Below are 24,677 nucleotides of genomic sequence, written 5' to 3'. Positions count from 1 at the left end.
GCAATCTTGCAACTCTTAATAATTAAATACTTTGAATCTGTAGAATGAGGAAATGAAAAAGTGACCTATTTCTCCATTAACCAGGTTCTGTCTATCAGGTTTACAAGGAAATAGGTATGATTTATACTTAAAGGTCTTTAGGTTACCAAAAATATTTTGAATACCTGTTGTATTTATTCAACTAGCCTGAGACTGCATGTTAAAATATGCAAGGCTTTCAAATGTAGGTGTGTTTAGTCAGCCACACTTGTTAAATGTTTTATCCCATTGCCTTAGGCATATCCTAATTACTGTATGTTAATCTGAATTGAATCTTTATATTGTAAACAAAAAACTTGCATCACTGTGTGTTCCATTTTTTTTTTTAAATTAGATTATTTTCTTTTTGTAACAAGCATAAAGAAGTTCCAGCCGTCTTTGTAAATGTGTGGATTTATAAAAAAAAGTTCATCTAATGAAATGTTATTTGTGCATGCATTCAACATCCATCATGTACAAGTGTGTGCACGTGTGATCGAAATGTTTGACAGCATCTCTGCCTCAACAAATTGCTTTCGAGACGTGCCAACACAAATGTATTTAGCTCCGAGCCCAATAAACCATGACAAAAGCAATGGGCTGGTTCTCTAGGGTTGGTTCCTCCTCAATGTTTTCTTTAAGTCACTCCCTGTTAAGGCCAAATCAGGAATGCATGAGCCACCATCAGCATTAGAGTAGCTGTGACAAACACAAAAATATGTCCTAAACAATGTATGGATATTTAAGCAATTGTTATATACCTTTACTCAATGAGGTTTCTTTTTTTTTCAAAACACTCTTCATAATTATTATTATTCTGGAGACATTCATCAACCCTGGCTGAAGGGATCTGTAATTTGTGCTACCCTGGAGTTGAAGTTGCCCAACTGTGAAAAGACACTGGAGAAAAGCAAAACCATGCTATGTCTCCTTGCTTACCTTACAATGAACAATAGCCACCTCAGAAGAAATGGCACTACTACAGAGAGAGAGAGAGAGATGCTTCTGAACACGAAGATGAGAGAAGAGTGGGCAGAAAGGTAGAAAAAAGAAATAACCATTATCCGAAGACATGTTCTATCATGTCATAGAGCCTGTTTTCTCCAGCTAAATCCCTTGGTGCCTTGTGCAGAAAAAAATTCAGGCCTTGTAATATAGATGTGAGCAGCAGATAAGGAACAGGGCGCACACTTATCCCCAGCTGAATGAGTGTGAGAGAAATACTGTCATTTATAAAAGAAAGACGTCTTGGGTCTTAGGCTTATTGCCAAAAGGCCAGTCAGGACAGCAAGAATTCTGAGCCCTATGTTTTCAGAGTGCATTTCTCTCTGAAGTGATTATCCTGGTGTCAGTTGAATTTACAGCCTTTTTTCTATGTGAGGATGCCCTCTGCTGACCATAACAACACAACTTGGGTGTCAAATAAAATCATTTGGACTGAAACTAATACACTTTTGAACTATAATTAAGCACACGCATTTTTTTACATTTAGGTTGATTTAAAGCCCCTGAGTTGTAACCGAAAAACCCATGGCTCGTGACTTCGTGCTTATTAAATGTAATTAATGCATTTGTACATACTGTGTGTACTCTTAACTTGTGTTCACATTGTAACTTAGAGACTAGTTTAATTTCCAACACAAACTTATCTGTTTTCTTTATATTCCACACAAACTTTTATGGATCATTCTCAAAAATAGCAAAAAATAAGCAAATTACTGTCTATGAAAGAAGTGAACAATGTGTACTTGTATTGAACACAAGAGGGCAGAAGAGGCAAACAGAGCAGATTTTCAAGGCTTAAAATAGATTAGGTTGGGGCGATCTTCATTCTAGGTGTATTGTGTTTGAAAGGTGTAAAAGGTTGTAACAAGTAGCTGTAAAAGTAATAGCTTTAAAATGCTGCTATGATTGGGTGGTTACTATATTAACTAGGGCGCTAGGGTTTTTCTACTTGGTTCAGTGTGTAAATTGAACAGAAATAAGGCATATTTTAATCAAAATTAGAGTTTTGTGTAATGCATTGTTAATTTTTCATACCCAATGTATGTAGACTAATAGTTGCAGCTCTAATTCCAAGGCCTTTCATCCATTAGGGATAAGAGCTCTTCCCTTGCTTGAAAGACGCATCCCACTCGGTTCTAATGGAGAATTATGACCTCAGATGAACTTTACATTTAGCAGCAAAAATAATTCTACTTTAAATAGTAGCAAGAGTATATCATCTACAATAACTATTAAGTTTCAATGGAAATTATTGAGGTTCAAACTTTCCATCATGGCAAAAATTAATATCTGGAACAACTCAGTCTAAACCAAAAATTAGATAAAGAATAATGTTTCATTGTCTAACTACAGAGTTTATAGAGGGAAACTCAATGCTTGCACATTAGCACCACCATTAGGCAGACTGCACCGACCCTCTTTCCTGTTTTCAGGCTAGAAATGCCTACTGTTGGTCATGTTTTGGAGTTGGTAACCTTAACCCTACACTATATTTCAGTGGAGAATCTGAATATTCCAAGCACCTTCAGTTACAGTTCTCCAGCTGCGATGATTCTATTTATTTTATAAAAAAAAATAAAGCATAATTCAATCACTTGATGCACTTAATTAACTGCAGTTTTTGTCTGTTTTCCCCCAGTCTATCTATCTATCTATCTATCTATCTATCTATCTATCTATCTATCTATCTATCTATTATAAAATTCCTTAGAATTTCATCAACAACTATATAAATTATAGCAGACAAAGTCATTTCTTTATGAAGGGTTTATTCATCTGTGACAAGGTAGTGAAATGCTATTTACAATTAATATATTTACTATTTACAGTGATGTTTCCATTGATTCACCCCCATTTGTCAATAAATAGAGTACATTAAGACACTGAACTGGCTTCCAAATACATTTGGACATTGGAATGTTTAAAAGACTTTCAATTGAGCATTGAAAAATGTTTGTCGTTCAGATACCACATGTCTTTGAGGTGTCTGTGAACACCCTATTGTTTCTTCTTGGTCAAATCTTGAGATATCAGCACTCTATTTTATTTCAGCTCCATGGTCTCCATGTTGTTTGGGATTGAGGGAACACTTCTCTTGTACCCAGATAAAGAGATGATGGCGAAGGAAGAGAGCTGGATTTATGAAGCTGTAAGAGTTGAGGCAAACTTCTAGGACTGTAGACTGAGAAAGCTGTAAAGTGGGGTAGATGGGAGGAGGGGGGAGAAACAGAGGAGGCAAAAGGTAGATATAGTGGGGAGGGTGGAGGGGAGAGCTGTTCTGATGGAGGAAAATCAATGGTGTTTTGATAGGCAGATTTACAAGCAATTGAAGTTGGCTCTGTTAATACTAGATGAGATGCTGATGAAGATGAACAGAGTTTAGTATCCGAGTCAGGTGACTTGGCTTCTGATTCTCTCCCAGCTCTAGAAGAATGGCAATCCAGACAGCACTCCAGACTTATTTTGGAATTCTCCCTCTCAAAGTGTTGCTTTTGACCCATATGAGAAGTAAATTCCAAAGCACATAGATTGGTTTGTGCATCAGAAGCCAGGCTTGATGAGCATTTCTGAGTATGTGCAGCTTCAATGGCAGTCTGATAAATAGACCCTACAGAAGGAGAGAAAGGTTATGTTAAATGGGGACATAATAGAATTTTAAAGAAAAGAACAAAGTAGACTAGAATATACCTTTCATGTTTGTCTTGTCACATGTGTTATTTCTTATATACTGAACAGCCAGGTCTAAAATTTCTGCTTTCTCCAGTTTGGGGTTTTGTAAACGCTGTGAAGAGAAGGAAAGATAAAGTCAATTTTGCTGCAAAAATAAAGGCTAGGAAAACAAATTCGTTGCTTGATTCAAAAAAATAATTCAGATTGCTGCAGGAGTAAAAATAAAGGTTAGTTGTTACTAATGCAGAATAAATAGGGACTGCGGACATACCAACAAGTACAATGTATACCACAAATAACTGTAACAGCCTGTGTTAAAATTGTGAAATATATTTGGAAGTTATTTGCTCAGGCTCAGTTTACTTACCGTGTCTGCAGTGCTGTCAAACAGTAAAGCCCTAAGCACAGCAAGGTTTTGATTGATTCGGTCTCTTCTTTTTTTCTCGATCACTGGTTTCAGTTTCTAAAAAAACAGAAACAACGCGTTACACCTTCACCACACCACAAAAGACCAATGCAACGTGAAATAAAATCACTTAGTCGAAATGAGTTGATGAGTTGAAATAATAGGATGTGAATATAGAGAATAAATCATGCTTACTCTTTTGCGGCTTTCCGTTTTCGCCATTGTGAAAGTTCTAGCTTTAGAAAGCCAGTCTAAGCAAAAACTACTGCGAGCTGAGGCTGAAACCTATATTCTGCGATACGCACTTCTCCGATTGGTGGAAAGTATGTTGTGACGTCACCATCAGAGACGTCACAACCTGTGTATCTAAAAAAAAAAAAAAAGTTTTACCATATTTTTGCCACTTTATTTTTTATTTATACGTACGTTTTTATGATTTGTTTGTATGTATATTTTTTCGATAACTTAAGTTGGTGCATATATTCCTCGGAAAGCTGCATGACGTAAAAATGTAGTAAGGATTTTAAAGTCGATGTATGTACATACATATATGTATGTATGCATGTATGTATGTATGTGTATATATACATACATACATATATATATATATATATATATATAGATAGATAGATAGATAGATAGATAGATAGATAGATAGATAGATAGATAGATAGATAGATAGATAGATAGATAGATAGTGGAAAAATAAAGAATCCAGCTGAGGCTACGAGGAAATGTTGCGTTTCTGCTTGGTATAGTGATCAGTGTGGGAGGAGGGCTGTAGCTACCAGTGGAGTAATGGCCAAACGTTTAGCACCATTTCGCTAAGTGTGCTTGTGTGAGTGAAGTGCGGTAGGTGTGAAAGGCTTCGAGAAAAATTCAAGTTATCCAACTGACGCACGTGACTTCTTTAAAAATAAGTTTAATTCAACCACTTAACCTTTAATTAAGAACTCTATTATTGTGCAATCAATCATCAATTTGATTTCACATGCCTCTCATCGATACAACATTTTCAGAATAAGAAAAGAAATTCAAGTATTAAAAAAATAAGACTTGTTGTGAGAAACGAGTTGAAGTGTCACATCAGCCACCAAGACCTCGTGCCAAGATCTCATGGCAGGCGGTAGGTGGGAATGTGGACTCTTGGTGAACTTAAAGGACCAACTGGGCAGCAAATATTTAGACTTTTAATTGAACTGGTCAGAAGGTCATAGGTTTGAAATTGGCATGACAGAATTCAGCTTGTGCATAAAAAATGTACCATCATACATCCATCAATTCATCCAGTATTCAGTAATACACTGAAAACGCACTGAAACCAAGAAACCAAGAACATCTTATGTGTGGCTTGTGTATTCCCTACTCACGAAAGAAAACAGATGATTTGCGGTGTTAATTGTGGCTTGTTAACACGTCTGTGCAAGTCCGGTCTTCATGCAGATATTTAAGTAGAAATCAGCTCATCTCTTATCATAGAATAAAGTCCACGAACGACTAGAATATATACTGTTAAATTTCATGCTGATTTGCACAAATAATTTATATTTCTTAGATGTGTTCATGTTCCAAAAATAAACTAATACTCTTTTGTGCAATATCTCTATTTTCGGGATTTATGTGTACATGCATGGCTTCTTCTATTATGGAGACTACATATATCCTATTATATTCGACAAATAATAATAAACGTGTCAGAAAATCCCTAAACAGCTGCCGTGAAAACGCGTGCACGTGGCCACTGGGTCCCCAACAGAGAAGCTGGTGTGCAGGTAGATGGAGGGATATGGCAGAGGTGCCAAACGTTTAGCACTTTTCCGTCAAGTGTGCACGAATGGGCTGATTTAAGTGAGAATGAATTGGTGAGAAGCTAGCATGCAGACACGCCCGAGAAAAATCTACACTCTCTGTAATCTAAATGTAAAGGAAATACAATTTTGCGTGTAGACAAACCCGAATTAGTTGTATCTGAGTTCCATTAAATCCTTAAACAACTGGTTTTAAATCTATACTTTCTGAGATGAAATAACTAGAAAAAACTGAATGACCATTAAAATACATGGATAATACATGCCTTTTAGTAATCAATGAAGAGTTCTTTTTAAACAGACTGAATCAGCTACAGTGTTATGATCCGGAGAGCACAATAGTGCTAAGACGTCGTCTTGTTATTGGTTCTGGTGGATAAGCCAGTACTAAAGCTCCCAAAAAGCTTTTCTCTCGAGGCTTATTTTTCCACTGAGTGATCCTGAAAAGTCATAGGAAATGTTCGGAATGGATTAGTGTGGTCATCTTACAAATGCTATCCTGATCCTTGTTTGTATTAAAACTATATATATATTATTACTATAATTATTATTGCTGCTGTTGTTGTTACTGTTGTTATTATTATTATTTTTAGCATTGCTGTATAAATATTAAGGGAGAGGTGTAATTGTGGGGGGCTGTGATCACTATTGGTTGGGTGAGTTCATGGGCGGGGATTGTGTCCATCGTTGGAGTATAACATGGGCCCAAACTCAAAGCGTTACCATCGTTTTGTTGTTACAGTTGGTGAAAAGCGTGACTTCAAATATGAGGACGATGTCTATTGATCTACCGGACCAGAAAGATTTAATGAAACGGGTAAGGAACTTGATAAACTGATTTGCAAATCATGGATGCATGTTTCCTGAGCTGTTTAATTAATTCATGACATCACAGGGTTCTTCATTCAGTCACTGCATATTGCAATTATTTTTATTTATTTATTTATTTATTTTTAAGAATGTGATGAATGTTGTCATTAATGCACAATTTACAACTTTAAGATGCAAAAATAGATGAGCAATGTAATACATAAAATTATATATTAAAGAACATTCAACAGGTATTTATATAGAAAGTTAAGAATTGGTTTGTACTATTATTCTCTAGGTCCCCAAGCCTCTCATGGAGAAACGGAGGAGAGATCGTATTAACCACAGTTTGGAAACATTGAGGCTTCTGTTAGTGGAGAACACATGTAATGAGGTAAGTTCACACCATGGGTCATTTCATTGCCTTTTTCATTTGTGTCTAATGCCTACATTTTACTTGATATAAAATAGTTTATTTTATATTTAGATATATAATAATTATTTATTATTGTCCCTTTTGCAGAAACTGAAGAATCCCAAAGTGGAAAAAGCTGAAATTCTCGAGAGTGCTGTTAATTTTTTGAAGGCTGAGCAGCGAACAAAATCTTTCTCACATACTACGAAAAGAGGGAAGAAAAAAAAATGTGAGAAAGAAGATAAGCTGGAATCTCCTTGTAAACGTCACCTTAGCTATGAGGATGGTATGAGAACATGCCTTCTCAGGGTCAGCAATTTCATTGCTAGCAAAAGCCAAGAGTTAGAGGGAAACATGCAGGGGACCATGCAACAATTTCAAGACCATTCCATTCAAGATCATTTAGCATCTGCTCTCCACTTCAGAAATGATGGGGCGTCTGTACCAGGGCAGCAGGCACTTACGTATGTGGAGTCAACCAGCTCCTGCATGGCACTGGATCAGTCCTTAATTTCTCAAAGAACTGGCATATATGAGACTACAAGAACAGCATCCATCTGCAAACAACCTTTGGTGTTAAATGATACTGTGTGGAGGCCTTGGCCACAGTAGAAAACATCACCAAATATGATCCAAAAAGTCAGATTGAATTTATCAACAGCTCATAATGTTTATGAGTCAGTTGTCCTTGACTCATTTGCATGCAAAAGACTGTGAGATGTGCAAACGTGCAGCATATGTAAATATGTGGATTTTGTACCATACTGAAATCTTTATTTTGTTACCGACTTTTACAATAAACTGTGCATGTCACAGTTGTTTTGAACTTGATAGTTTCTATTTTTGTATAAAAGAAGTCGTTCTAATTTTTGGAGAATGTGAGCAAATTTTAGAATTTTTACACATTTTTTTACTTCAGTCAATGAAATGACTCAATGGAGCAAATTAAATGGCTCAAAAGGTGTACTTAACCAACATGATTTTTATCAGATCATAGATTGTGTTAGGGACACAGATGCACATACACATAGTATGATCGATTTTTGCTTCTGTATTTTTTTATATGTGCTATATTTTTTGGCAACACAGACTTTGACCTCTAGACATGTGAAGCCAAACCAAACAATGTGTATTTATGTATATATTGAAAGAATAAACCTGTCTGAGGATATATTCTTGAACAAACTGGTTTGTTGAATTTGTTCTGTCATTTGCTATTTTGCATAGCTATGCATTGATTTCCTGAGACATCTGAAACCATTATTACAAAGAATCCCTCTTAATTATTAGATTAATATGGTGCAAACAGGCCAAACATTTTCAAACTTTTCATTCACTAATGTTCCACTTCAGGCCATTGTTATATCAGTAACATGAAGAATGCTGCAGTTGCCTTGCTAACCTAAAACATTCAGATGCAAATAAATGATTAGTCTATCTGCTCTGATCCTAACTGTTATCATTTGCACCCTCTTCCCACACAGCTTAGTGAACACTTACACTAGTTGGCCATCTTCAACTAAATTTACACACATTTTACTTTTTTATCCAAATGGTTTAAAAAAAAAAAAAAAAATCAGTTCATTGGAAGACCAATCACTGAGTGTTTTTACAGAACAGTGCAGTTTAGAATAGAAATCGGATGAAATGGAATAAATTAATTTATTACTATATAAATAATATAATTAATAATATTTAAACACAGGATAATTCTACATGTTAAACTATGAAAGCAGTGCTTAAGAAAAGTTTCAGATCAGATTTTGATCATCAGAAGCATCAGGAGCAAACTACAAAAAACTGAAGCCAATAGGAACAAGCTTATGCCTTTTTTTTCTTTAAAATGTACTTAAAAGCTTCTCATGACTATCATTTCAAGTGCACTAAAACGGAAATGTAACGGACCTTATTGAAGTTCAGTAAATTAACTTGAATGCAACAAAACCTATTTTTAATACAATCCCTCTCGTTTCTTATTTCCTTTGGATCAAAGAAAATGGCTTAACCCAGCTAAGGCGAAGCATGGACAAACCCAGCTTTCCTGCGCTCCTCTGCCTCGCTTTGTTATCTATGGATAATCTCTAAAAACGAATCTCAATGGGAATCACATCAGAGGATCAACACAGACGGTTTAGGAGCTATCACTGGGGATAATTCTTCCAAACGCAATTACTACTTTTGGGTGTAAATGAGATTAGATTTGAAAAGAACTTCTTTTCACCAGCGGATGTTTCTTCTTATGTTGACAATCTGGACATGGAACAATAGATTATATTTACTGACCCCTGAGACCACAGTACTGTGTAGATCAGCTCTGGGTTATTGAAACCGAATGTGTTCAAAAATTGTTTCGCAAAATAAATAAATTAATAAATACTAATTATTAAAAAACAACATAAGGTAGGGGGAGTTGCAGCACAATGTTATTATTTTGATTCTGTTATAGCGTTTAAACGGTGTGTGTATGTGTGTGCATCCAATAGAGCAAATGTAATCAAACCTCAAAGTTGGTAATAAACAGTTAAATTAACTGCATAGATAGATAGATAGATAGATAGATAGATAGATAGATAGATAGATAGATAGATAGATAGATAGATAGATAGATAGATAGATAGATAGATAGATAAATGTATATCTGTATGTAAACTTCAGGTTTACATAAAAAAGTTTATACAATTTATCAACCCAGTCTCACTACATTTCAATACGATGTATTTTTCGTGCCTCCGCTACATCACATCACATCACAGACTCAGTGCGCTCAGTATTTCAGTTGTTTTAAAAATCTATTGTTCTATGTCCGGATTGTGAACATAAGAAGAAACATCCGCTGTAGAAAAGAAGTTCTTTTCAAATCTAATCTCATTTACACCCAAAAGTAGTAATTGCATTTGGAAGAATTATCCCCAGTAATAGCTCCTAAACCGTCTGTGTTGATCCTCTGATGTGATTCCCATTGAGATTCGTTTTTAGAGATTATCCATAGATAACAAAGCGAGGCAGAGGAGCGCAGGAAAGCTGGGTTTGTCCATGCTTCGCCTTAGCTGGGTTAAGCCATTTTCTTTGATTCGAAGGAAATAAGAAACGAGAGGGATTGTATTAAAAATAGGTTTTGTTGCATTCAAGTTAATTTACTGAACTTCAATAAGGTCCTGTCACCGTTACATTTCCGTTTTAGTGCCCTTTTTTTTTTTCTTTAAAAAAATTACCTAAAAAGCTTCTCATGACTATGATCATGAGAAGCTTTTTAGGTAATTTTTTTTAAGAAAAAAAAAAGGCATAGGCTTGTTCCTATTGGCTTTAGTCTTTTTGCAATAAAGTTCACTGACAGAAAATGATACATAAAAGTAATTTCTTATTTTATTTTCACAACACAATGTAGTTTGCTTCTGCTGATCAAAATCTGACCTGAGTCTTTTTTAAGCACTGCTTTCATAGTTTAACATGTAGAATTATATTGTGTTTCAATATTATGTATTATATTAATTATATAGTAATAAATTCATTTATTCTATTTCACCAGAGTTCTATTCTATTCTAAACTGCTCTATTTTGTAAAAGCACTCACTGATTGGTCTTCCAATGAAAGGGATTTTTCATTTTAAGTGAACGCTTTCACCTTTTGGATAAAAAAGTAAAATGTGTGTACATTTTGTTGAAGATGGCCAACTAGTGTAAGTGTTCACTAAGATGTGTGGGAAGAGGGTGCAAATGATGACAGTTAGGATAAGAGCAGATAATCATTTATTTGCATCTAAAGGTTTTAGGTTAGCAAGCTGCAGCATTCTTCATGTTACTGATATAACAATGGCCTGAAGTGGAACATTAGTAAATTAAAAGTTTGAAAATGTTTGGCCTGATTGCACCATATTAATCTAATAATTAAGAGGGATTCTTTGTAATAATGGTTTCAGATGTCTCAGGAAATCAATGCATAGCTATGCAAAATAGCAAATGACAGAACAAATTCAACAAAGCAGCTTGTTCAAGAATATATCCTCAGACAGGTTTATTCTTTCAATAAATACACATTGTTTGATTTGGCTTCACATGTCTAGAAGTCTGTGTTGCCAAAAAATATAGCACATATAAAAAAATACGAAAGCAAAAAACCCATCATACTATGTGTATGTGCATCTGTGTCCCTAACACAATCTAAGGTCTGATAAAAATCATGTTGGTTAAGTACACCTTTTGAGCCATTTAATTTGCTCCATTGAGTCATTTCATTGACTGAAGTAAAAAAATGTGTAAAAATTCCAAAATTTGCTCACATTCTCCAAAAATTAGAACGACTTCTTTTATACAAAAATAGAAACTATCAAGTTCAAAACATAACTGTGATATGCACAGTTTATTGCAAATGTCGGTAACAAAATTAATATTTCAGTATTGTACAAAATCCACATATTTACATATGCTGCACGTTTGCACATCTCACAGTCTTTTGCATGCAAATGAGTCAAGGACAACTGACTCATAAACATTATGAGCTGTTGATAAATTCATTCTGATTCTGATTGGTTTTTGGATCATATTTGATTATATGTTTTCTACTGTGGCCAAGGCCTCCACACAGTATCATTTATTACCAAAGGTTGTTTACAGATGAATGCTGTCTTCTTGGTAGTCTCATATATGCCAGTTCTTTGAGAAATTAAGGACTGATCCAGTGCCATGCAGGAGCTGGTTGACTCCACATACGTAAGTGCCTGCTGCCCTGGAACAGACGCCCCATCATTTCTGAAGTGGAGAGCAGATGCTAAATGATCTTGAATGGAATGGTCTTGAAATTGTTGCATGGTCCCCTGCATGTTTCCCTCTAGCTCTTGGCTCTTGCTAGCAATGAAATTTCTGACCCTGAGCAGGCATGTTCTCATGCCATCCTCGTAGCTAAGGTGACGTTTACAAGGAGATTCCAGCTCATCTTCTTCCTCATATTTTTTCTTTCCTCTTTTCGTAGTATGTGAGAAAGATTTTGACCGCTGGCCAGCCTTCAGAAAATGAACAGCACTCTCGAGAATTTCAGCTTTTTCAACTTTGGGATTCTTCAGTTTCTTCAAAAGGGAAAATAATAATAAATAATTATTATATATCTAAATATAAAATAAACAATATTTTATATATTTTATAAATGTAGATACAAAGATATTAGACACAAATGAATAAGGCAATGAAAAGACCCATGGTGTGAACTTACCTCATTACATGTGTTCTCCACTAACAGAAGCCTCAATGTTTCCAAACTGTGGTTAATACGATCTCTCCTCCTTTTCTCCATGAGAGGCTTGGGGACCTAGAGAATAATAGTACAAACCAATTCTTAACTTTCTATATAAATACCTGTTGAATGTTCTTTAATATATAATTTTATGTATTACATTGCTCATCTAAGTTGTAAATTGTGCATTAATGACAACAACTATTACATACTTAAAAAAAATGTGAAAAAATATTGCAATATGCAGTGACTGAATGAAGAAACCTGTGATGTCATGAATTAGATAAACAGCTCATTAAACATGATTTGCCAGTTTATCAAGTTCCTTACCCGTTTCATTAAATCTTTCTGGTCCGGTCGATTAATAGACATCGTCCTCATATTAGAAGTCACCCTTTTTACCAACTGTAACAAGACATGTTATACTCCAACGATGGACACAATCCCCGCCCATGAACTCACCCAACCAATAGTGATCACAGCCCCCCATAATAAACCCTTTCCCTTAATATTTATACAGCAATGCTAACAATAATAATAATAATAATAATAATAATAATAATAATAATAATAATAATTATACTAAAATATACACTACATTTTAAAATACAATTAAAATAAAGGGCACAAATAATCCTGTATATATATATATATATATATATATATATATATATATATATATATATATATATATATATATATTGAGTGTGTCAGTGAATGCGATAACATGATTTGTTTCTTTACATATTTAATTTAAATGCAGAATTAAGAAAAACATTAATGTATATTTAGTTTTAATACAAACAAGGATCAGATTAGCATTTGTAAGATGACCACACTAATCCATTCCGAACATTTCCTATGACTTTTCAGGATCACTCAGTGGAAAAATAAGTTTCGGGAGAAAAGCTTTTTTTGGGGATTTAGTACTGGATTATCCCCCACAAATAATAACAAGACGTGGTCTTAACACTATTGTGCTCTCCGGATCATAACACTGTAGCTGATTCAGTCCGTTTTAATCACTTTCTGTTTAAATAAATGCCCTCATTGATTACTAAAGGGTATGTATTATTCATGTATTTTAATTCCCATTTTGTTATTTCTAGTTATTTAACTCTAGAAGCGCATTTCATCTTAGAAAGTATAGATTGTATTTAAAAACAGTTGTTTAGGGGTTTAATGGAACCCAAATACAACAAATTCGGGTTTGTCAACACGCAAAATTGTTATTCCTTAAGATTAAATTTAGATTGCAGAGAGTGTAGATTTTTCTCGGGTCTGCATTCTCACTTAAACCAGCCCATTCTGCACACCTGACGGACCTCTGCCATATCCCTCCATCTACCTGCACACCAGCTTCTCTGTTGGAGACCCAGTGGCCACGTGTTGAGTTTTCTGACACGTTTATTATTATTTGTTAAATATAATAGGCAATGGTTATATGTAGTCTCGATAAGAGACTTTGATTTGTACAGGTTGACCTGAACCAGTATAAGGATTTTCTGACACGTTTATTATTTGTCAAATATAATAGGATATATGTAGTCTCCATTATAGAAGAAGCCATGCATATTCACATAAAACCCCAAAATAGAGATATTGCATAAGGAGTATTAATTTATTTTTGAAACATGATCACAAATGCACATCCCAGAAATATTAATTATTAGAGCAAATCAGCATGAAATTTAACAGTATATATTCTAGTCGTTCGTGGACTTTCAAGTTGATCTTCTAGTCCAGGGGTGTCAAAATCTGGCCCGCGGTGTAATTATATTTGGCCCGCGAGATCATATCAAATGTGTATTAGTGCTGGCCCGCCAGTATATAGCGCATACATCGCTAATACTACTAATCCCAGAATGCTCCGCTAATACTACAAATCCCAGAATGCTTTGTTAGTGCGTTGGCGCATCAGTCGAGACCGCTGAAAAATTCCGCGTACTCAGCGCTGAATTTACCCGGAGATTTACCGACTTTGAAGCGCAAAAATGCAGATTTGAACTGCTTAGTAATCCGTTTGTGGTTGACTTGGAAAGCGCACTAACCAACCTCCAAATGGAGCTGATCCAACTCCAGTGTAGAGACACGCTCAAGTCAAAGTACGACTCTGTGTGTGCTGCACCGTTTCCATGTTTTTCCCCGACACACTGCACAACTCCGTGTCCAAGCTGCTCAAATCCTCTATATGTTCAGCAGCAAATATATATGTGTGTGTAACTGTTTTCTTTAATGAAGATGAACAAAACACCACTCAGGAGTCTCACTAATGAACATCTTAACTCAATCCTGAGGATTTCCTCAGCTCAGAGCCTAACCCCAGACATGATGCACTTGCATCTAAGAATAGATGCAGGTATCTGTCTTCAACCAATGAATAAATGTTGTCTTTATGCACCTTTCTTACTCCAAGGCATGGACTGTTAATTGTTAAAATATTGCTTTTTTTAATTGAAAGAAATTATTATTTTTTGGTTTCAATCATGTTACAAAATCATGCTTTCCCACTTTAACAGTAGAATATCAAAGGAGACAAATGAATATAAATATTACTACTAAAAAAACACGTTTCGACCCCCCACAAATAACCATAAGCAGCACATGACAGTTTCCTTTACTTATTTATTTATTATCAGGTAATTATATCATCAGGGATTACAAATGAGCTACAAAGAGACAATCAGTGCATTTTAGATGAAGAGTGAGATAACATGTACTCACCTCAGCAATGTGAAAAGCAATGTGTTCAGATAAACAGAGAAGCATGCACGCTGCCTTATTGCAGCCACTAAACTATTATAAACTATGCGATAGTGACTTCTAACGTGCAGGAGTATAAATTACCAATTTATAAGAGTAAGTACCCTAGTGGACTTACTGTGCACTGTGTAGGACGTAGAAGGCATAATGAATACCACATGGCCGAAAGTATTTGAAGTTGTGACCTTCCGTTCCAAATTCCAATGTCTTAACCACTGAGGTACCACCTCTCTGTTCTCTTCTGTGTATTTATTGTCCTGCACTCATCTGTCCCTGTTGTGTATGTCACTGACAGTGTCACTCAGGGTGAGCAACGCATTCTCTGCTGGCTTTAACTCTTAGAATCACTGACTGAAAATGTATTAGATTATTCCCAATAGTCAATATTCTTTATTTCATGTTGTTTCTCTCGCTTGTGCAGCACACCCAAATGTCTGTTTATGTTGAAGTTTCTATCCAATCAGATTCAAATGTATCTAACGTAAGACATCACTTTTTTGCATGAACTCTACGTTGCTTAAAGCTGTTGCTTTAACTAATCAGACTGTGACTGTGAGGCCCTATAGCTGATGTTAAGGCATTTTCATGTCCTTTATTTAGATGGTCAGAGAGCATGCTAGTCAGAGCTGCATATCTAACTATATAATTAGCAGATATTTTTTCATTCCAGAAATGATGTATGCTGTGGCTGTGTGAAATAAGACTTGCTGAATTTTTTGCTTTAGTAATAGAATTAATTCAGATTCGGTCTGTGATGCAGCACTCTGTTATACTGTGTATCTGTAAAGTATGGATGGTTTCTATATCCGTGGGGGTCATAATAAACTTTCTTTCGGCTTCTCCCATTAGGGAGCGCCACAGCGGATCATCCGCATGTTTGATTTGGCACATGTTTTTACGCTGGATGCCCTTCCTAACGCAACCCTCCCCATTTATCCGGGCTTGGGACCGGCACTAAGAGTGGCTGGGGTTGGTTCCCTGACCGGGGATCAAACCCGGGCCGCAGCAGTGAGAGCGCCGCATCCTAACCACTAGACCACCAGGGAACCTCTGTGGGGGTCATAATGCTGGTATTAAAAGGTGGATTGAATCAGGTAGGACACCACTGAAGGCCTAGGTGTGAAATGCACTGCTCTCGACTGGTATATATTTGCAATAAAATTACTTGAATTTAGTTACATTTATGAATACAGATGCCCCAAATTGTAATCTTTTGTTTTGTAAATTGTAATCATACAGTGCCCTCCACAATTATTGCCACCCCTGTTTAAGATGTGGTCGTGGACTTCTAAAAATTCTCCTTTTTTTTAAAACAACATAGAACCCAAATGCAAAAAAAGAGAAAAATCCAACCTTTCATTTAAGTACATAACTTTGGTGGTAAAAAAAATCATACATTTAGAAAAAAAAAACTTGAAATCATGTGTCCCACAATTATTGGCACCCCTAACAATTCCTCTGAAAAATTTTATTGTTTTTTTTTTATATATATTTTTCTGTAGTTGCTAAGGTTGGTCAGGGTATCTAGGGACTTTTAATTAGTAATTCATGATTTCCTGTGTCCCTGGGGTATAAATATGACGTGACACAGAGGCCTAATTCTCTTACCCATTTGTCAACATGGCAAAGACAAGAGAACACACCATTCAAGTAAGGCAGATGTGTGTCGACCTTCATAAGTCAGGCAATGGCTACAAGAGTTTCCTAAGCGGTACTGGGACTTCAACTGGGATCGTGTGCTTTGGTCAGATGAGACTAAGATTGAGCTTTTTGGCAACAAACACTCTAAGTGGGTCTGGCGTAAAACAAAAGATGAGTATGCCGAAAAGCACCTCATGCCCACCGTGAAGTATGGTGGAGGATCTGTGATGCTGTGGGCCTGTTTCTCTTCCAAAGGCCCTGGGAACCTTGTTAGGGTGCATGGCATTATGAACGCTTTGAAGTACCAGGATATTTTAAATAAAAACCTGATGGCCTCTGCCAGAAAGCTGAAGATGGGTCGTCATTGGGTCTTTCAGCAGGATAATGATCCAAAACATGTGGCAAAATCTACACAAAAGTGGTTCAGCAGTCACAAACTCAAGGTCCTCCCATGGCCATCTCAGTCCCCAGACCTCAACCCAATCGAAAACCTGTGGGGCGAGCTAAAGAGAAGAGTGCATAAGAGAGGACCCAGGACACTGGATGATCTAGAAAGATTGTGCAAAGAAGAATGGTCAAAATCCTCTCTCTGTGTTCTCCAATCTTGTGAAATGTTATAGGAGGAGATTAAGTGCTGTCTTGTTGGCAAAAGGAGGTTGTACAAAGTATTAACATCAGGGGTGCCAATAATTGTGGCACACATGATTTCAAGTTTTTTTTTTTTCTAAATGTGTGATTTTTTTACCACCAAAGTAATGTACTTAAATAAAAGGTTGGATTTTTCTCTTTTTTTGCATTTGGGTTCTATGTTGTTTTAAAAAAAAAGGAGAATTTTTAGAAGTCCACGACCACATCTTAAACAGGGGTGCCAATAATTGTGGAGGGCACTGTATATTCTGTTAAGATAGATTGTAAAAACAACACATGCATTTAGTAATACATGGCAACATTAAATAAACTAACTGCATGGATAATCCACAAATATTGCGTCTACTATATCTGGTCATTAACGGGCAATATTAAATACGGACGCGCTTAGTCTGTCGCAGAATAATTGCGTCATTCGGGCTGCGCCTCCCTTTATCTGCATCGCTAAGGAACCGTTAGCTAGCGAAATCAGCAAATTTTGTTGTTTTACCCGGTATAAAAACGATTGTTTAATTCGTTTCCAATAATCAGCGGCATGACGGACGAAATACAAAATAAAATACAGTCCGAGTTGGAAAAACATAAACAGATTCAAAAAGGTATCTGTGCGAATTATGAGCCTGCCGTTGCTTTCGCTGTTAATATGTTTAAATCTTAGAGATGCAGTAAATTACTTATCAATTTTAAGCATTATTGTTTATTGTCTATTTCAATTAAACACTGTAATTTGTCCTTAAAGAGTTTGGTGTCAATTTATGTAATGGCCACTGTGTGGTGCTTATTCTTGATGATAGTATGTGCGAATTTTGATAGCAATTTGTATTTACCAGAAACATGATTTTGTATGCATATATATATATATATATATATATATATATATATATATATATATATATATATATATATATATATATATATATATTGTTTCGCACATTTTTACTCAAGTATCATACACAAGTGCATGCATTATTTATAGGATACATCTTTTTCATATTTCATATAATATTTTTTATATATATATATATATATATATATATATATATATGTTTGTTTTTGTTTAAGAAAGTGTATATAAATGATAAAGTTCCAAAATCTTGTCTCATACTACAGAAATCAGTAAAACCAAGTCAGCCCGACAGAAACTTGAGGCTCAGCTTACCGAGAATAACACAGTTAAAGAGGTAAGGAATAGTGTTATATGACCCCTTTCTGAAGTCAAGTCAAAAGTCAAGAAGCTTTTATTGTCATTTCAACCATATATAGCTAATGCAGTACACAGTGAAATGAAACAACGTTCCTCCTGAACCCAGGTGCTACATAAAATAACATAAAACAGTCACAGAACAGAAAAACACAGGGCCAAGAACTAAGATCCTCACCACATAAAGTGCATGTGTGCAACTGATGCAAACAGTGCAAAAGACAACACAAGACAGTGCAGGACAATACACAAAATATAAAAATACAAATAGCAATAGCTCCGCCAGTAAAACCTGTCGTGACAGAAAAAGGTGCACAGTAGCAGAAAAATGTAAACAGAAAAATGTAAACAAAATTGTGCAATTCAACAATAGCAGAAAAATGTAAACAGAATTGTGCAATTCAACAGTAGCAGCAATCAAAATAAACTGAACAGTGACCAAAGGATTTGGACAGAATATTGTGCAAAAGAACACGTCCTGGAAGATCAGCAACAAACGGCATGTAAACATTTTGCGATAATGAAAAGTGTGAATGGTACTGAAACCTGGGTGTGCGAAGTGTATGACGTGTGTTGAGTCCGGTTTGTACAGATCAGTCACACAGTTTTGTGAGTGTGTGTGTGTGTGTGTGTGAGAGTTTCAGTTCAGTTCAGATGTTTGTTGAGGAGCCTGATGGCTTGCGGGAAAAAACTGTTGCACAGTCTGGATGTGGCGGCCCGAATGTTTCGGAACCGTTTCCCTGATAGTAGGTGGGTGAGGAGTGTGTGTGACGGGTGTCTGTGGTCATCCACAATGCTGTGTGCTTTGCGGATGCAGCGTGTGGTGTAAATGTCCACGATAGAGGGGAGAGAGACTCCGATTATCTTCTCAGCTGTCCTTACTATCCTCTGTAGGGTCTTGCAATCCGAGACGGTGCAGTTCCCAAACCAGGCAGTGATGCAGCTGCTCAAGATGCTCTCGATGGTCCCTCTGTAGAACATGGTCAGGATGGGGGGAGGGAGATGAGCTTTCCTCTGCCTTCTCAGGAAGTAGAGACGCTGCTGTGCTTTCTTGGTGATGGTGCTTCTGTTAAGTGACCAGGTGAGGTTGTCCGCCAGATGAACACCAAGGAATTTGAGGGAGGGAGGTGTTCAGGCCCAGTAGGCTCAGCTTCTCGATCAGGTGCTGAGGAATGATTGTGTTGAATGCTGAACTGAAGTCTATGAACAGCATCCTTACATAAGAGTCCTCATGTAAGAGAATTTTGGGAAAGTAGCATTTTGTGTCTTATGTGTAATTGTGAGTAGTTACACATTGTGAGGCGTGAAGTGCTTTAACAGTTATACAAATCTATTGTATATGCATGCATTTTGTAGGAGTTGGACTTGTTGGACAACCAGAATACAGTTTACAAGTTAATTGGATAATTCATGATAAAACAAGACCCAGATGAAGCAAAAGCAACATTGGCCCACAGGCTTGAGTACATCAACAGAAAAATGTAAGTTGATTAGAAGTGGTTTACAATGTATTGTATAATAACGCCCACTATATTAACGTGTAATTACGGAACACATTTACAGTTATCCATTTAATATTGTAAACAGCTGTGCCATTGTTTTGATTGTAGCTTCTACCTCTGTGTCATTCTTGTGCAGCACACAATGTGAGATGTTACTGCAAGACCTGGAGCAAGAGGCTGAACATCATCTAAAGGCTATTGCCAGCTTGCAGGAAGGGCTCCAACGTGCTCAGAGTTTTCCTTTTGGTCTATGAACCATCAACAGAAAGTTATGGTAAAATTTAAGTAAAAAACAAAAAGTTCTCTATGTGGTTCTAAAAATATTTTGATGATTTACACTAATGCAACAAAATGTGTATAAAATTTACATGTTTAATGTTACTAAAACACTAACATTATTGTAAATAGTAGAATGTGCCGGAGCAGACAGGCAGGAAGCAAATGCATACAGATTAAAATAAAAACTAATGTTCTTTTGTGTTCATTGTTATGTTCAGTTATGGTAAAATTTAAGTAAGAAAAAAATAGTTGTCTTTAGGGGTGTAAGAAAATATCGATACACGTGAGTATTGCAATATTTTGTTTGGCGATACTGTATCGATCCTCAAAAACAAAATATCGATATTTATTTAAAAAAAAAAAAAAAAAAAATTATACAGATTCATGGCAGTTTCATTTTGTTCCGTTTATATCCCAAACGCTAGATCGCAGTCTTCTTATCTCTGAACTTATACAGTGACAGGAAGTACTAGCATAATGGTGCGCTACTAATGTTAACGTTAAAATAGTTCGCTGCTAGTAATGGAGGATGAAAGAATATTTCCAGCTTCCGCTTCAGTGTACAAAGCCGATGTGTGGCGTCATTTCGGCTTTCGTCACAAACCGGGCACGAAAGAGATTGACAAAAGTATTGCTGTTTGTAAAATGTGCAATGCCAACGTCAAATATTCAAAGAACACTACAAATCTGAGAGCGCACATAACGAGGCACCATGCGGCTGCACGGATAACAAAACAGCAGCAAATGGCTACGTTAAAAGAGAGGATCCCCGTCAACTCACCCTGGAGCAAGTTCACAGATCAAAGTTACCACCAAACCTCAACGCGTGCAACCAAAATAACTCAGTCAGTATTTTTTTTATTTGCAAAGATATGCGCCCTCTCAGTGTCGTAGAGAATGAAGGCTTCCGTCATATGCTGAAAACTTTGAAACCTCGCTACACAATACCATCCCGCCAGCACAATACGGACATCGCTGTGCCCAACTTGTACAATGAGGTAAAAACGAGCGTACTACAATCTCTTAGCTTAGCTGAGAGAGTCGTGTTGACGTGATGCTTGGACATCCCGGGCCACTGAATCATTCGTAACGATAACAGCACACTATTTGTGTGTATATAGACATTGTTTTGATTGTAGCTTCTTTGGAATAAAAAATATTTCCCTTTAAAATTAATATCAGTAGTAGAATAGTGTCTTCAATTAAAAATATAATCTACTTCTGTGTCATTTTTGTGCAGCACACGATGTGAGATGTTACTGCAAGACCAGGAGCAAGAGGCTAAACATCATCTCAAGGCTATTGCCAGCTTGCAGAAAGAGCTCCAACATGCTCAGAGTTTTCCTTTTGTTCTATGAACCATCAGCAGAAAGTTATGTTAACATTTAAGTAAGCAAAAAATAGTTGTCCATATGGTTCTAAAAATATTTCTTATTCACACTAATGCAACAAAAAATTACATTAATTTCATGAAGTTTTTTCACAATAAGATTTATTTTGATGTTTATTATTATTTTAAAAATCCTTGTTAATACTGCAAGAAATAAATGATCAAATGTTTCTTACCTTTAGTGGTGGTTTTCTACTATGATTTTAACATAATGAAAATTATGAATAACAAGTACAATAGCAATAATATGCTCATGTTTCAAATAAATTGCACCATGCGCACATATAAATACATGTGGGTAAACGTTGAGCTAACGTATTTCAAATGAAGCAAAAGCAACAGTGGCCCACAGGCTTGAGTACATCAACGGAGAAATGTAAGTTGATTAGAAGTGGTGTACAATATATTGTATAGTAACGCCCACTATATTAACATGTTTAATTACGGAACACATTTACAGTTATCCATTTAATATTGTAAACAGCTGTGCCATTGTTTTGATTGTAGCTTCTTTGGAATAAAAAATATTTCCCTTTAAAATTAATATCAGTAGTAGAATAGTGTCTTCAATCAAAAATATAATCTACTTCTGTGTACTTTTTGTGCAGCACACGGTGTGAGATGTTATTGCAAGACCTGGAGCAAGAGGCTGAACATCATCTCAAGGCTATTGCCAGCTTGCAGGAAGAGCTCCAACGTGCTCAGAGTTTTCCTTTTGGTCTATGAACCATCAGCAGAAAGTTATTGTAAAATGTAAGTAGAAAAAAAAGTTCTCTATGTGGTTCTAAAAATATTTTGATGATTTACACTCATGCAACAAAATGTGTATAAAATTCACGTTACTAAAACACTAACATTGTTGTAAATAGTAGAATGTGCCGGAGCAGACAGGCAGGAAGCAAATGCATACAGATTAAAATAAAAACTAATGTTCTTTTGTGTTCATGGTTATGTTCAGTTATGGTAAAACTCTTTTGATCTGCTCTAAACTGTACTATGTTTGTTTACAATGTCGCACACCCTGGCGTGCATGAGATCCGTGACTGGTGGTCGCTTATTAAAGCGAGAAAGTTTTCTGTAATTGTATGGGCAGGCGAGTGGCACACAAAGCCAGCTGTTAACGCAGCGACTTCATTCAGTCCGCTCAGGTATGACGCTGGGTTTGGAATTTTAAGGCCCCGCCCACCTTTCTACAGACCGTTAGGCACAGAACACAGAAGCGTCGAGGCGCAAACTCTCTGATTGTGGAGTCTCACCTCCAATTAATATCCCACCTAAGCCAAGCTTCTCCCCCTTAATTTCCCACCCGCAGAGGCTTAAACAATGAGAACATCAGACATTTTCAAGGATCTGCGCTGTTTCAAAGGAAGAGCTGTGCACCCACCGCAAACTCTGCGCCCTCAGCTGTAGCGAAAAGCCTCTAAAAGGATTAAGAATTCATGAGACACCGGCTGTCACTCTCGGATGCTCATTTAGCCCGAATTTTTTATTTGCTTAAATTAGAAGGGAAAAGTACACTGTAAAAAAATGTCCGTAGTTTTAGCGGTGAAAAACTGTAAAGTAGCAACGGGAAAAAATATGTAAATTATGAAATGTGAAATTACAGCTGAATTAACAGTTAAATACTCTTAATGTAAATACAAGTAAATGTTGTTAATTTTAAATTCTTACTTTGTAAAAACTGCATTAAAAACCAATTAAAACAACAGTAATGTACACTAAAACAATAAAATAAATGCCACTAGATTTAAAGGTGAATGATTGTAAAGCAGCAACGGTAAAAAACTGTAAACTATAAAATATGAAATTACTGTGGAATGAACAGTTAAATACTACTAATGTAAATACAAGGAAATATATTTTGCATTATTTATTTGCAGTGTTGGGCAACGTTACTTTGAAAAGTAATGCATTACAATATTGAGTTACTCCCAAAAAAATAACTAATTACATTACTTAGTAACTTTTTATGGAAAGTAATGCGTTATATTACTTTTTCGTTACTTGTATCTCTTTCACGACTTACAGGTGTAAAAGGTGTAATATAGATAATTGCCATTAAGAAATAAGTTATATTAGGGCAAAAGACATGTCTTAAACATTTAAAATGCCTAATAACTTCTTAGAGAACAATAAGATAATCGACAAAATTTTGACCACAAGGCTGAACACTTTCCAGTTGCACTTCTGTACACTGCTTTGCAAACTGCCTTCGCCGTCAGAAATGTAACTATCATTCGTGTATATAAGGTTAAGGGTGTGGGCTGCACACCGGTGATGTGGAGGGAGAACATACCTTTCGCTGTCATCTCGTAAAACATCCTGCAATTCCTTAAATAAGGCCTCGTCCTCGTCTACACCATTCTCTGCTTTATCATCAGCTTGAAACATTCTGAACGCTTTTACAAAGTTTGCGCTATTATCAGTGACCGTGGCAGTTTATCGTCCCACAAAGAGCAAATGAGCTGTGAATTTGCTCTCTTTCTCCACTGCGATGGCATCGTACATGTGTCTCCCACGGAAAACTTTTATTCTGAGCAGTCCATAGATCTGCAGTGGTGGAAAGTCGGCAAACGTTTTCTATATTTCTGTCTCCATTTCCATATATGCACCATTGCATATATTTAACATTATATACACACACACACACACACACACACACACACACACACACACACACACACACACACACACTGAGATAGCACATCAGCAGAGGAGGTGTAAAGTGCAGCTATCCATGCTACATCCTTTTTCTTGGCTGCTCCACTCCCTTCCCAATTCGCATGCAGCACATGTTCCTCAGTGCATTTCGCCACATAGTTGTCGATATCAAGAGGGATACGTGAGAGCGTGTCGGCATCTATATTGTTTTTCCCAGGCCTGTATTTAATACTGAA

General features: G+C 36.2%; 3 protein-coding genes and 1 pseudogene across 3 annotated transcripts; 2 read left to right on the top strand and 2 right to left on the bottom strand.

The window, feature by feature from the left end:
- Window positions 1-2,781: 2,781 nt before the first annotated feature.
- On the bottom strand, window positions 2,782-4,415 carry her11 (hairy-related 11). The gene is made up of 4 exons (XM_046850106.1): window positions 4,295-4,415; window positions 4,061-4,156; window positions 3,712-3,805; window positions 2,782-3,631 (listed from the first exon to the last, which is right to left on the bottom strand). Exons 1-4 carry the CDS (start codon window positions 4,319-4,321, stop codon window positions 3,072-3,074), a joined length of 777 nt encoding a protein of 258 aa, XP_046706062.1. The 5' UTR covers window positions 4,322-4,415; the 3' UTR covers window positions 2,782-3,071.
- Window positions 4,416-5,192: 777 nt separating this feature from the next.
- LOC124386431 (transcription factor HES-7-like) lies at window positions 5,193-7,828 on the top strand. The gene is made up of 4 exons (XM_046850274.1): window positions 5,193-5,225; window positions 6,650-6,724; window positions 7,016-7,111; window positions 7,241-7,828. Exons 2-4 carry the CDS (start codon window positions 6,674-6,676, stop codon window positions 7,742-7,744), a joined length of 651 nt encoding a protein of 216 aa, XP_046706230.1. The 5' UTR covers window positions 5,193-5,225; window positions 6,650-6,673; the 3' UTR covers window positions 7,745-7,828.
- A 3,680-nt stretch (window positions 7,829-11,508) lies between these two features.
- On the bottom strand, window positions 11,509-12,728 carry LOC124386203 (transcription factor HES-7.1-B-like). The gene is made up of 3 exons (XM_046849887.1): window positions 12,687-12,728; window positions 12,336-12,431; window positions 11,509-12,192 (listed from the first exon to the last, which is right to left on the bottom strand). Exons 1-3 carry the CDS (start codon window positions 12,726-12,728, stop codon window positions 11,689-11,691), a joined length of 642 nt encoding a protein of 213 aa, XP_046705843.1. The 3' UTR covers window positions 11,509-11,688.
- A 5,215-nt stretch (window positions 12,729-17,943) lies between these two features.
- LOC124386395 lies at window positions 17,944-22,564 on the top strand (annotated as a pseudogene).
- The last annotated feature ends 2,113 nt before the right edge of the window (window positions 22,565-24,677 follow it).

Source organism: Silurus meridionalis, chromosome 5, assembly GCF_014805685.1.
Source record: "Silurus meridionalis isolate SWU-2019-XX chromosome 5, ASM1480568v1, whole genome shotgun sequence".
NCBI lineage: Eukaryota > Metazoa > Chordata > Actinopteri > Siluriformes > Siluridae > Silurus > Silurus meridionalis.
This window is presented reverse-complemented; position numbering and strand designations above follow the sequence as displayed.